At 39.6% G+C, this 13,450-nt stretch overlaps 1 protein-coding gene across 1 annotated transcript in view; it reads right to left on the bottom strand.

Moving 5' to 3' along the window:
* Positions 1–12,464, bottom strand: part of LOC120936887 (titin-like) — a 345,246-nt gene extending 332,782 nt beyond the window's left edge. The window contains exons 1-5 of the mRNA XM_040349653.1: positions 12,035–12,464; positions 11,540–11,788; positions 8,568–8,819; positions 5,871–6,122; positions 4,852–5,103 (exon numbers count right to left, since the gene is read on the bottom strand). Coding sequence (XP_040205587.1) covers positions 4,852–5,103; positions 5,871–6,122; positions 8,568–8,819; positions 11,540–11,788; positions 12,035–12,152 — 1,123 coding nt within the window. The 5' untranslated portion in view covers positions 12,153–12,464. The remainder of the gene's footprint in view (positions 1–4,851; positions 5,104–5,870; positions 6,123–8,567; positions 8,820–11,539; positions 11,789–12,034) is intronic.
* Positions 12,465–13,450: the final 986 nt, after the last annotated feature.

A 13,450-nucleotide genomic window follows, 5' to 3' on the forward strand; every position in this document is an offset into this window, starting at 1 on the left:
CTCTTGCCGGAAATCCGAGAATGGTTCGAGGAGGAATGGGAAAAGCCGGAAAAGAGGGCAAACGTACAGAATCGTTTCTCAAGGTTGTACCCTTTTAAAACCCCAGAAGCAGACCATACAGACAATGGAGGAATTCGGTCTTGCCGCCGATTTCATAGCGGAAGCCTCTATGGACCTGACAAAGTTACTCGCAAAAATCATGGGGAGAACCCAAGCAGCCCTAAAAGCAGATACAGGGTCAGAATCAGTCATACAGACAATGGAGGAATTCGGTCTTGCCGCCGATTTCATAGCGGAAGCCTCTATGGACCTGACAAAGTTACTCGCAAAAATCATGGCTTTTGCAGTGACGGCAAAGAGGGCCCTCTGGTTGCGACATTGGGGAGCAGACAGCACCTCAAAACTGAGTCTCTGCAATATTCCGTTTAATGGCAAGGTGCTGTTCGGAAAGACCCTAGAAGAAGCTATTAGTCAAGCTACAGGGGGAAAGTCGGGTCTAATGCCACAGAGACCCAGGAAGACACAGCAGGCCACCCGGCCAGCCCAACCAGACTACAAAAGGGCATATGACGCCAGGTCATACAGGCCAGGATGGGAATATACGAGGCCCTACTGGAAAAATCCACAAAATTATTTTCTGCGGAAGGTAAAGTCTAGAACGGCACAGACCGCGAAAAAACCCGGAAAATATTTTTGACGAGTTAACCGCCCATCCCCCCCAGGTGGGCGCCAGGTTAATGTCCTTCTGGGAAGTATGGGCGGAAAAAGTCAAGGACCAGTGGGTCCGCAAGACGGTCAGATACGGTTACAAGATATCCTTTCAGAAGAAACCACCCAATACGGTGGTCCACACAAAATGGCCGACAGATCAGAGGAAACGGAACTGCTTACAAGAATATTTAGACGGCTTACAGAAAAAGAATGCAATTTCGCCGGTACCCCTATCCCAACAAGGAAAAGGGGTATACTCTCCAATCTTTCTAGTTCCCAAAGCATCGGGGGATCTCAGACCAGTTCTGGACCTGAGAATTCTAAATCACTTCATGGAGCCCAAGACGTTCAAGATGGAGTCTGTATTTACAATCATCTCTGTATTGCAACCAGGAGACTCGTTGATATCAGTCGATCTAACGGATGCATATTTGCACGTCCCAATCAACGAGAGCCACCAAAGATATCTAAGATTTTTGTTAGGGGAAGATCACTTCCAGTTCAGGTGTCTGCCGTTCGGCATCAGCACAGCTCCGCAAGTGTTTTCCAAAATCTTACTAGCCGTTATTGCCGTCATTCGCCTGAAAGGCATAAAAATATTTCACTACCTAGACGACATCCTGGTAGTAGCACGTTCGAGCGGAGAACTGGTGTCTCAACGCGAGATGGTTCTAGAAATCCTATCAAAATTTGGCTGGATCATCAACAGGCAAAAGAGCCAATTGATTCCCTCACAACAGATGGAATATCTGGGACTGTTTTTCAATACAAACAGAGGCCTTGTCCTCCTACCCGAACGAAAGAAGGCAGAATTGGTAGCCTGCGTCAGCAGCGTGATGAAGTCAACATCGCTAACGGCAAGAGATTGTATGACCCTACTCGGGATGTTTACTGCAGCAAGCCCAAGCATTCCTTGGGCAAGGTTCCACACAAGAGCCTTCCAGGCAACCTTCCTGAACCAATGGGACGGTACCTCTCTCCACCAGAGGATTCTCATACCAAGCTGGATTCGACAGAACCTAGCTTGGTGGAAGTCATCAGAGATTCTGTCGCGGGGCATGCCCCTCAGCCCCGGGGACTGGGTTCCGATATTTTCGGGTGTCGGTCTCCGGGGCTGGGGTGCTCACTGCCTCGGCAGGCAGGTGCAAGGAGTTTGGAGCAAGACGGAATCCCGACACTCCAACCTTTTGGAGCTGCAAGCAGCATACATGGCCCTGCAGGCCTTCGAGAAACTGGTACAGGGAGCTCGAGTCAAACTAATGTTAGACAACAAGACAGCAGTAGCATATATAGCCAGACAGGGCGGAACCAAGAGCTTGCCACTTCTGCAGGTGGCAACCAAAATATTTGTGTGGGCCGAAGCACATCTGGAAGCCCTAACAGCAGCCTACATTCCGGGCAGCCAGAATTCCATCGTGGATCATCTGAGTCGGGAGTTCCCCGACAAGAACGAATGGGCCTTGAACAAGAAGTTCCTAGAACCAATCTTTTCCTAGTGGGGGACAACCTCAGTGGATCTAATGGCGACCCGAGTCAATACAAAGACACCCCAATTTGTGTCCAGGTTCCGTTGCAACAAAGCCTTGACCCAAGATGCCTTCTCCATTCCATGGGATTTTCCCCTAGTTTACATCTTTCCGCCGGTGCCGCTAGTAATGAGGACTTTGTTAAAGATTGCAAGGGAAAAGGTTCATACAATAATAATTCTACCCTTTTGGCCGCAGAGGCCATGGTTCCCTCTACTCCTACACATGGCGTAGGCTCCCCCAAGACGTCTGCCGCTAAAGAGAGATCTCCTATGGCAGTGCCAATGGGTTTACCCCAACCCGAACAGGTTGCAACTGACGGCCTGGCTGCTGAATCAACCAGACTCCAGGCACAAGGCATTTCAAAGGAAGTAATCTCAACACTGTTAAAGTCTAGAAAGGCCTCGACCAATGTCACCTACAACAGGATTTGGGCAAAGTTTACAACTTTTGCGTTACAGAAAAATTTTGCTTCGGTGGATCCGAATGTGGCACAACTACTGGACTTTTTGCAATCTGCTCTAAACAAAGGCTTAGCCTATAGTACATTGAAGGTACAAATTTCAGCTTTGTCGTGTTTTACAGGATATAGGTGGGCAGACGAACCACTGGTAAAACAATTCTTAAAAGCGACCATGAAAATGAATCCTCCAAGGAAGTCTCTATTTCCGGCCTGGGACTTAGGCACGGTGCTAAGAGCACTGCTTCTACATCCTTTTGTACCGGCAGAATCTTGTCCATTCTGGTTTCTAACACTTAAACTGTTTTTTCTCACCGCCGTAACATCGGCAAGAAGGGTATCCGAGCTAGCGGCCCTGTCCAGTAAGGAACCGTACTGTATCATCCTTCCAGACAAAGTAATTCTGAGGCCTTCACCAATAGCAACGCCCAAGGTAGTTTCAAAATTTCACCTTAACTGGGAGGCAGTGCTACCCAGCTTTACATTACCTCCTAGGCAGGAAGAAAAACTGGACCTCAGACCTCTGGACATGGTCAACCTTTTCTCAATTTACCTGCACCGTTCTCAACAAGTGCGCAAAACGGATTCCCTTTTCATCTTACCATCTGGGCCTAAAAAAGGACAAGCCACTTCAACAAGAATAATCTCGACCTGGATCACCAAAGTAATAAAGCTCACGTACGAGAAACAAGGGCTGACGCCTCCTCAGGCAACTAGAGCTCACTCTACCAAAGGGGTGGCAGCCTCCTGGGCAGCATTTGCCAAAATACCAGTTGAGGAAATATGCAATACGGCCAGTTGGAGTTCCTGCAAGACCTTCGCAAAGCATTACAATCTAGACGTGACGTCATCTAAGGTGTCTAGTTTCGGAAATGCCATGGTATCGGCACCTTTTCAGGCAAAATAAAGAAAGATTCACTTAAGCAGCATTTATAGTTGTCGTCCGAGTCTTATATACATTTTCCCGCCCTAGGGTGCTAAATTAAATCCCATGATGTGCTGACGGGAGGACTGGCCAGGAAAACGGAAAATTGTTATTCTTACCTTCGGTAATTTTCCTTTCTTGGCCTGTCCTCACGTCAGCACAGCCTTTCCCTCCATATAGTCTGTCGTCCGCTAAAAATTAGTGGAACAAGGACTGGGAGGAGGGGCCCCCTACTTATTAGCTAAAAGAAGGTGGTACTGGTGGACCGGAGAAGGGGATTAACCCATGATGTGCTGACGTGAGGAGAGGCCAGGAAAGGAAAATTACCGAAGGTAAGAATAACAATTTTCCGTTTTTTCCACAATATTTTTTTTTTTTACACACAGTCAATATTATCAACAACAGTAAAGACCAGGAAGATGTACTAATTTCCAAGATTTTATGCCTTCTAGTCCATAAGAAGTTGATGGCACAGTTCTACTAAAAAGTTGCTATATGACCACTGCATTTTTTGCAATTCAGCAATGTGCTACTTTAACTGGCAATTGCTGTACCCAAATAAAATGTTTATATATTTTTTTCACACAAATAGAGTTATCTTCGATGATATGTAATCACCACTGGGTCTTTTTTAATTTTTTTTTTTTTGCCATATAATAAAAAAAATTGAAAATATACACGATTTCAGAGCTTCTGTTATAAACTGTTACAAAAAAATAATCTTCATAAATTTAGGCAAAAATGTAATCTCATACATTTCTTTGGTAAAAAACAATAACCCAAATCAGTGTATATTATTTAGTCTTTGTGAAAGTTATAGAGTCTACAAACATTTGTGTATATAGATTTGAAATTTGATAAATCCTGATGTAATAAATGCCTCTCTCATTTCTTAAAGCTTTAAAATAACAGGACAGTACAAATAACCCCCAATTGGCCCCTTTTTGGAAAGTTGAGAGTCCAATGAATTTAGTAAGAGGCATGGCAAGTTTTTTGAAGTTGACATTTTTTGCCCCAATTTTTTGGAAAATTAAGAAATGAAATAAAACTTTTTTTCCCACAATCTTTTTTTTTTTTTTTTACACACAGTCAATATTATCAACAACAGTAAAGACCAGGAAGATGTACTAATTTCCAAGATTTTATGCCTTCTAGTCCATAAGAAGTTGATGGCACAGTTCTACTAAAAAGTTGCTATGTGTGTGGCCTGCATAAATCTTGATACTCACTTGTATAGTTAGCTATTACTGAGCTGTTTCCTTGGATATTATCAATAAAGGTAGAGACAAGAAAGGTGTAATAATTTCCAGGTGTCAGGCCTTCAATAATGTCAGAAGTTGTAGTTACATTCTTATTGAAAGTTGGCTCTCCCAGGACCTGAATGAAATAAAAGCTGGCATTTCCAATTGGTTTGTCCCATCTCAGAGATATAGAAGTGGTGGTGATATTCTCTGTGTTCAGGTTCTTCACCATTTCAGGTACTACAAAGTAGAAAGAAAAGTGAATGATAATGTAACCCCCTTTATGACCACTGCATTTTTTGCAATTCAGCAATGTGCTACTTTTACTGGCAATTGCTGTACCCAAATAAAATGTTTATATATTTTTTTCACACAAATAGAGTTATCTTCGATGATATTTAATCACCACTGGGTCTTTTTTTTTTTTGCCATATAATAAAAAAAATGGAAAATATACACGATTTCAGAGTTTCTGTTATAATCTGTTACAAACAAATAATCTTCAAAAATGTAGGCAAAAATGCAATCTGATACATTTCTTTCGTAAAAAAAAAAAAAACACCAAATCAGTTTTATATGATTTAGTCTGTGTGAAAGTTATAGAGTCTACAAACATTTGTGTATATAGATTTGAAAATTGATAAATCCTGATGTAATAAATGCCTCTCTCATTTCTTGAGGCTTTAAAATAACAGGACAGTACAAATACCCCCCAATTGGCCCCTTTTTGGAAAGTGGACAGTGCAATGAATTTAGTAAGAGGCATGGCAAGTTTTTTGAAGTTGCCATTTTTTGCCACAATGTTTTGGAAAATGAAGAAATTAAATAAAACTTTTTTTTTCCAGTCTTTTTTTTTTTTTACACACAGTCAATATTATCAACAACAGTAAAGACCAGGAAGATGTACCAATTTCCAGGATTTTAGGCCTTCTAGTCTATAAGACGTTGAAGGTACAGTTCTACTAAAAGTTGCTATGTGTGTGGCCTGCATAAATCTTGATACTCACTTGTATAGTTAGCTATTGCTGAGCTGTTTCCTTGGATATTATCAACAAAGGTAGAGACAAGAAAGGTGTAATAATTTCCAGGTGTCAGGCCTTCAATAATCTCAGAAGTTGTAGTTACATTCTTATTAAAAGTTGGCTCTCCCAGGATCTGAATGAAATAAAAGCTGGCATTTCCATTTGGTTTATCCCATCTCAGAGATATAGAAGTGGTGGTGATATTCTCTGTGTTCAGGTTCTTCACTATTTCAGGTACTACAAAGTAGAAAGAAAATTTAATGATATTGCAGAAAACAACATTTCCAAGGATGTGACTGACTATATTATATTTACCACAACCATTAGGAAGAATGTAAGTAATTTTACACATGGATACTAAATACTGTAGGCACAAAACTGTATTTAGATAACATTATTAGAACTCAAGAAATTGTTCATAAATTAAATGTTGGAATAGCATTGTCACCTTTAGCTCCAAATCGATGGATTTCTTTTATTCAGCTTTGGACCCTGATTTTCTGTTGTCGATATAATTACTACAGGTTGGGTAAACATACAAACTACAATTCTTTTGTTACAAAGCAAATTTAGACATTAATCTATTAACAAAATGTTTTCATTGTTCTACTCCGGTTCATATTAATATCTCTGCTTCATCAAGCCGCTTTAAGTGATATTACCATTGAGCTCCAGAATGTTTTACCCCCTTTATGACCACTGCATTTTTTTCCATTCAGCACTGTGCTACTAACTGGCAATTGCTTGCTTATGCAACACTGTACCCAAATAAAATGTTTATATATTTTTTTCCCACAAATAGAGCTTTCTTTTGGTGTTATTTGATCACCTCTGCGGTTTTAATTTTTTGCGCTATAAACAAAAATAGAGCATCAATTTAAAAAAAAATTCAATATTTTTTACTTTTTGCTTTAATAAATATCCCCCAAAAAATGTATAACATTTTTTTTCCCTCAGTTTAAACCAATACGTATTCTTCTAGATATTTTTGGTAAAAAAATCGCAATAAGCATATATTGATTGGTTTGCGCAAAAGTTATAGCGTCTACAAAATAGGGGATAGAATTATGGCATTTTTATTATTCATTTTTTTTTACTAGTAATGGCGGCGATCTGCGATTTTTATCATAACTGCGACTTTATGGCAGACACATCGGACACTTTTGACACATTTTTGGGACCATTGTAATTTTTACAGAGAACAGTGCTATAAAATGCACTGATTACTATGAAAATGACACTGGAAGGAAGGGGTTAACCACTAGGTGGCGCTGAAGGGCTTAAGAGTGCCTAAGGATGTGTTCTAACTGTAAGGGGGATGGGCTGTGTGTGACACGACAGTGATCACAGCTTCCGATTACAGGGAGCTGTGATGACTGTCCTGTCACTCAGAAGACTGGGGAAATGCTTGTTTACATCAGCATTTCCCTGTTCTCCCTCACCGTGACACGATTGCGGTTATGCCTTTGGACATCAAGTCCGCGGGACCCGCGGTCAGAGTCACAGAGCTCACGACGGGCGTGCGTCCACAATGACGCTTCTTAAAGGGGACGTATATATACACGTCCTTTTGCGCAGCCGTGCCATTCTGCTGACGTATATCGTTGTGCGGCGGTTGGCAAGTGGTTAAAAAAGAAATAATAGCAAAACTTTTTTTTCGTTTTGAATAGAGTAAGCAAGGGTTAAACTGTAAGTCCTGGCAGTTTTTTTTTTTTTTTGCTCTCTGTGTTCCATTTTCCTTCACTGCCCATAGCAAAAAGAGGAAGTGAGAGAAAAAAACATCAAAGTGAGAGAATGCTCAGTTGTCCTCAATGAAAAATGTCCTCTCTATTCATGTTCTTTGTATTTTTTTCTTTCTTTTTTAATAGTTGTAGTATGTATTTAGTACCAGAAGGACATCAGCTAAGAGCCTTTTTTGTGACAAAACGTGAACATGGACCTTTTTTCTTAAATATTATCTTTTAGTGCTCATTCACATATGCTGCTAACATGCTCAGTGGATCATTTTCAGAGGGCATTTGACATGCCATTGGCTGCACGTGCTGATCAGATGCTAGTTATCAAGCACGTGCCTTTGACAAAAGTTGGTCATTAGACCTGCTTCTGTCAGAAAGACAGCAGTATGCACTGACCAAAAGTCGTCTGGAGTTCCTGCTAAACTGGATGATATTCATCCAGTGTGTACCCAGGTTTTGTTATGATTCTGACCCCCACCCTGTAAAATAACAACTGCTTTTCTAAGCAAAATAAAGTCATACTTGGATTGCTTTTTAGAAGCATTTAACAAGCATCAAAGAGGTGTTATGTTGCCTCCTCACCACCTGTTCTAACTCCCTAAATGAGGCACCACCGTGCTGCAAGCGTGTGCAATGCATGCAGCAGCAGGGAAGTTGCAGCATGACTGCATTCATCTGAATGGAACATATTTGGGGGTGGTAATGACCTGAACACAACAGGGGGTATAATTTCTGCTGCGGCCACAAAGCATCATGGCCACACCATGTGTACAGCCCTGGCCATTGCCTCTGCAGCTAAAGGGGGAATAGTTGGGCATGGTAAAAAGAAAGCTCAACTGCATGGTTTTACCATTCGACAACCTCACGCGTGAGGTCTGTGATATGTGGTTATTGTGTGTGTGTGTTTTTTTTTTTTTCAGTATACCCATACTTTGGTGAAACTTACTTGTATAGACAATTATGTTTGTGCCATCTCCTTCTATGTCACTTCCAATAACTGCATAGATCCAGAAACTGTAAGGATTTCCAGGTGTCAGGGAACCAATCACAGCAGTGGTGGAAGAGGTTGTAATAGTTGAGGATGTATTCGAATTCACAATCTTATAGTGATCAACAATTCCATCGGGTTGCTGCCAGCTCAAAGATATAGAATTTATTGTAGCACTTTCTGATTTCAGGTTCTTGATTGTTGCAGGTTCTGTTAGAGAAATAGGCAGTAATAACAGAAAATAAGTTTCTAATAACAAATTATTGAAGAAAACATGTAAAAAATATCTAAAATTACACTGGACAATGCTGCATAATTATAAGAATAGTACAGGACTAATTTCTTAGGGATTTGAGAATGTCCATACAATAAATTGTGTGAATAGGTTATTGAATGCCCGCATTGCATTGCCGGTTATATAGGAGCTGTACAACAAGAACTTTTTTAAAAATTAAGAATTTTCATTCTACAGGTTCCTTTGTTTTTGGAGACCTGCAGAGCATCAGCAACAGGTAGTTATTGTCATTTATCAACACCAGACTATACCTAATCTATATGTTCAGGGTTAGTTTTAGGGGGTTATTTACTTTAAAGTGTAATTTCACCTTTTCCAGAAAAAAATGAAAACGTGACCTAACACCCTACACCTTACCCACACCCCTGGCCCCTGCTGTACTTACCTCCATAGGTGAAGAGCTATCAGTGCCCACACAGCTAGTGTAGCCATCTGAGGATTTTAAGTCCCTACTCTTCTTCCCCTTCTTTCTGTAGGGCTTCTGGGATTGATCAGAGCATTTCTGATTGGTCAGGTGCTGGCACGTGACCACTTTGACCAATTGGGATCATTCTAATGCATCCCAGGAGCCCTACAAAAAGAAGAATAAGAGCAGGGATTTAAAATCCTCAAATCGCTACACTGACTGCGTGGGTACTGACAGTTTATCATCTATGGAGGTAAGCACAATGGAAACTAGGGGGTGGGAAAGGTGTAGTGTGCAAGTTCACCTTTTCACATTTTTTATAAAAAGTGAACTAACCCTTTAAGTGTGTTCATTCACTGTAAATTTTCAAGGGGTATATTATGCTCGTCAAATATATTAATATATCATTTAAAAAGTGTATCTACAACCAAAACTTTTTTTTAGTTGTTAATAAAATATGGAAAGGTTAGAACCCCTGTCAGGTTTTGATCTTATCTGGAGCTCTGTTAGAGAGATTTACTCTCACTTTCTGTTCTGGGGCAATGTTTTACCAAACAGGAAGTGAGGCAAAATCTGCAATGAAGAAAAAGACCAAAATAAAAAACTGACAGAGATTCGAGTTTAACTCCACTTAACTAACTTAAAAATCATTTTTACTTTGGTCTGTGTTATTCTTGAAGAGATTTTTTTTCACTTCCTGTGTGGTGAAAAGGTTGTCTGTGGGATTGAACTTTTTCTTTCACTCCTCCAACCTATAAAACCTGGCAGGGATTTTTAAACTTCTCTGCCTTATTCAAAAACTAAAGAAAATGTGGCTATAGATAGCCTTTAAGAAAAAAGCTATCCATACATAATTGTTGCATATAAAACAACAATTCTGTCCAGAATCTCAGACAGCATAAAAGGTATGAAGCTCCTACAGTTATCAGGTATGATCATTTCTATTAAACAGAAAATAATTTAAAAACATCTTTGAGTATGATAAAACAACTTTGAAGTGCAAGAGCCTGATGCATTTGTAAAGATTAGTCTTTCAAACTGCTAAGCAATCATAACTAAATTTAAAAAGCAGACAATTGATGTTATTCTATGTAATTCTGAATGTTGTGGTCTTATATCTTGGCTCTGTTGAGACATCAGAGATTGGTCAGAGCCAGTCTCTATCCAGTGCCCCCACAGGGCTTTCTTGCGAACTTGCTCTGGAGCCCCACTGCTGCATCCATTGACACAGACAGCGGGACTCTGCCCCATTCCCTTGTCACTGGCTTTTATTGACAGCAATGGCCCCAGCAAAGCCAGTGAGACCTGGAAGTGAAGAGCTGCAGCGCAGCGCTGGATCAAATGAGGGGTCAGGTAAATTTAGGGGGGTGAGGGGCCAAGTTCAATGCCTAAACATGTTTTTCCTTAATGTAAGGAAAACATTAAGCTTAAAAAAAGTTTAGGCTTTAGAACCACTTTAACTAGAGGATTTGTCCATATATGGACACTAATGCCGCGTACAGACAATCGGACATTCCGATTTTTTTTCCAACGGATGTTGGCTCAAACTTGTGTTGCATACACACGGTCACACAAATGTTGTCGAAAATTGCGAACGTCAAGAACACGTATGACGAGCCGAGAAAAATGAAGTTCAATAGCCAGTGCTATTCTGAACTTTTTTTTTTACAAGAAATGGTGCTATTCTGCTTGATTCCGAGCATGCATGGAATTTTGTGTGTCGGAATTGTGTACACACGCTCGGAATTTCCGACAACAAGTTTTGTTGTCATAAAAATTTGAAAACCAGCTCTCAAACATTTGTTGTCGGAAATTCTGACAGCAAATATCCGATGGAGCATACACATGGTCGGATTTTCCGACAACAAGCTCACATCGAACATTTGTTGTCAGAAATTCTGACCATCTGTACGCGGCATAATTGTTACTAATTGATAGGTAACAAAAAAAGAAACAGACTACAAACTGCCACTACTCGGATTCCTAGAGAACAAAGGTAATTTTTGACCTCTTATGCCAATAATCAATATTCACATGCTCAGGTTCTCAAGACACTTCCATAACCTGTGTTATTTGTTTGTATATCATTTGCATATAATGACAATTCCTGTTACATGATACTAGCACATGTATGCGATTATCATTTTCTGTTGTCAGTTCAGTTTGGCTTTGGTGCAGAGTGCAAACCATAGCAGCTGAAAATCAGGCCATCCAATGATGAACACTTACTTGTGTAGGAAGGTATGGTTTCTTGTTGCCCACTTTTATTACTAACAACAGAGTAGACCAAAAACGTGTAATTATTTCCAGGTGTCAGGCTTTCAAACATATAAGTTGTCTGTGTGGTGGTATTGGAGGATGAACTTCCAACCATTTGAACAACATAATGAGATACATTCCCTACAGGTTGTTGCCATGTTAAAGTTATAGAAGTTGTCGTAAAATTAGATGTTGTAAGATTCTGAACTTTTCCAGGTTCTGTAAAAGAAAGAGAAATGTTTTGTCTTAAAACTATGTTTAATGAAAATGTTGTTGACTTAAAAGACAATGTGGGAGTCTTGGCCTTTGCTCCCAAATAAAGATGGAGGTTTACAGCGTTAAAAACAGCATGAAAGTGGATCCTCACTACCCTGACTTTTCTTTTGAACATTATCGAAGATAGAAAATATTTCCATATATACAGAGATCAGTATCAGTCAACATGCAGGGAAACTTAAGTGTTACCTGTGTTTAAAGTTATGTTAAAAGGCACATCATTGGCTGAGACCTCAATGACATATAAGTTGCCAGGAGTGAGGCTGGTTAGATTGACGGCTGTGGTTGATGAGTTAAGACTGTACATTGATGCTGGGTTTCCATATACTATCACTGTATAATTTGCAGGTCCACCTAATGGCTGGGTCCATCGGACATATACACTTGAAGTTGTGACTTCACTGGCTTGAAGATTCTGGAGAACACTAGGATCTGAAATAGATCAACAGGGCTGATAAGTTCAAAATTTCTACATACTAGTACACATACGTATGATATCATTCACAAAGAAAGTCCAGTAGCATCAGTGGCAGCATGCTCCTAGAAGGTGTAGCCACCATAGAAGGGTCAGTCCTGCAGCAGATAAGAATATTCCATGGTTTATCATCATCAGCTGTTCAGCATTCCAATGTTGACACTTGCCAGAGAAGAAGTACTAATAAACATAAATGCATTCAAGAAACAAAAAGATTATACATATAAAATAGGTTTATAATATGGCATTCTTCTAAGAAAAAACTAAATCAATTCAAGATTAAAAGAAGTCCAAATATGTCATAATATAAACCTGTTTAAAGCATGTTTTTGGCTTTTATCAGTAATCATTAACAGACATTACTTTGGCTGGTGTTTTATAAGTTACCTATTCTATGTGATAGAACTATCAAATGTACTCACGTGACCGAAGTGATAGTAAGGGTATACCAAAAGCTGTGGTGGTCTTTGGTCGCTTTCTTCACTGAAAAAGGTGTATGGATAAAAGAAAAAGAGGAAAAACAAATACAGGATACCAACTCCAAGGCTAAGTTCAGATACAAATAAAATAGACACAAGCATTTTGGAATAACTTTATTGGTTTCTAAGCAGTAAGGTAAATATTTCAAAACTGCAGTAGGACTTTCTGAAGATGACGTGTCAACTCATTCCTGGTGCAATCTTGCTTCCCTGTTAAAAAAATAATACTAATTAATAAAAAAATAATATATTTTTTTATCTCAGTTCAGAGATACAGAGATATATACTGTATAATGTGGCTAACACAAGTGGCTGGTTAAGTGAGTGTTGACAAAGAGTCTAGTCTTCTGTCAATGTCTCACTATTGTCCCACTTTTATCAGTACCTACATGTTCCACTATTGTGACAGCTCACTGATAAGAATGGTACAACAGTTTTGGATATAAAATAACTTAGTTTTCATCTATTTTAAAATCAGATTTAGATTACTCTTTCATACATTTTACACTTACACAGTGAAACTCAAATATAGGACAGGGCCAAATAGTAAAATAGCATTGTACTCTATAATGGTCAATTATCAATGTATGTTAATTTAATGAAGCATAATAAAATAATATGTTGCTATAGAAAATACTTCAAGTTCAATAT

The sequence above is a fragment of the Rana temporaria genome, chromosome 4 (genome assembly GCF_905171775.1).
Source record: "Rana temporaria chromosome 4, aRanTem1.1, whole genome shotgun sequence".
Taxonomy (NCBI): Eukaryota; Metazoa; Chordata; class Amphibia; order Anura; family Ranidae; genus Rana; species Rana temporaria.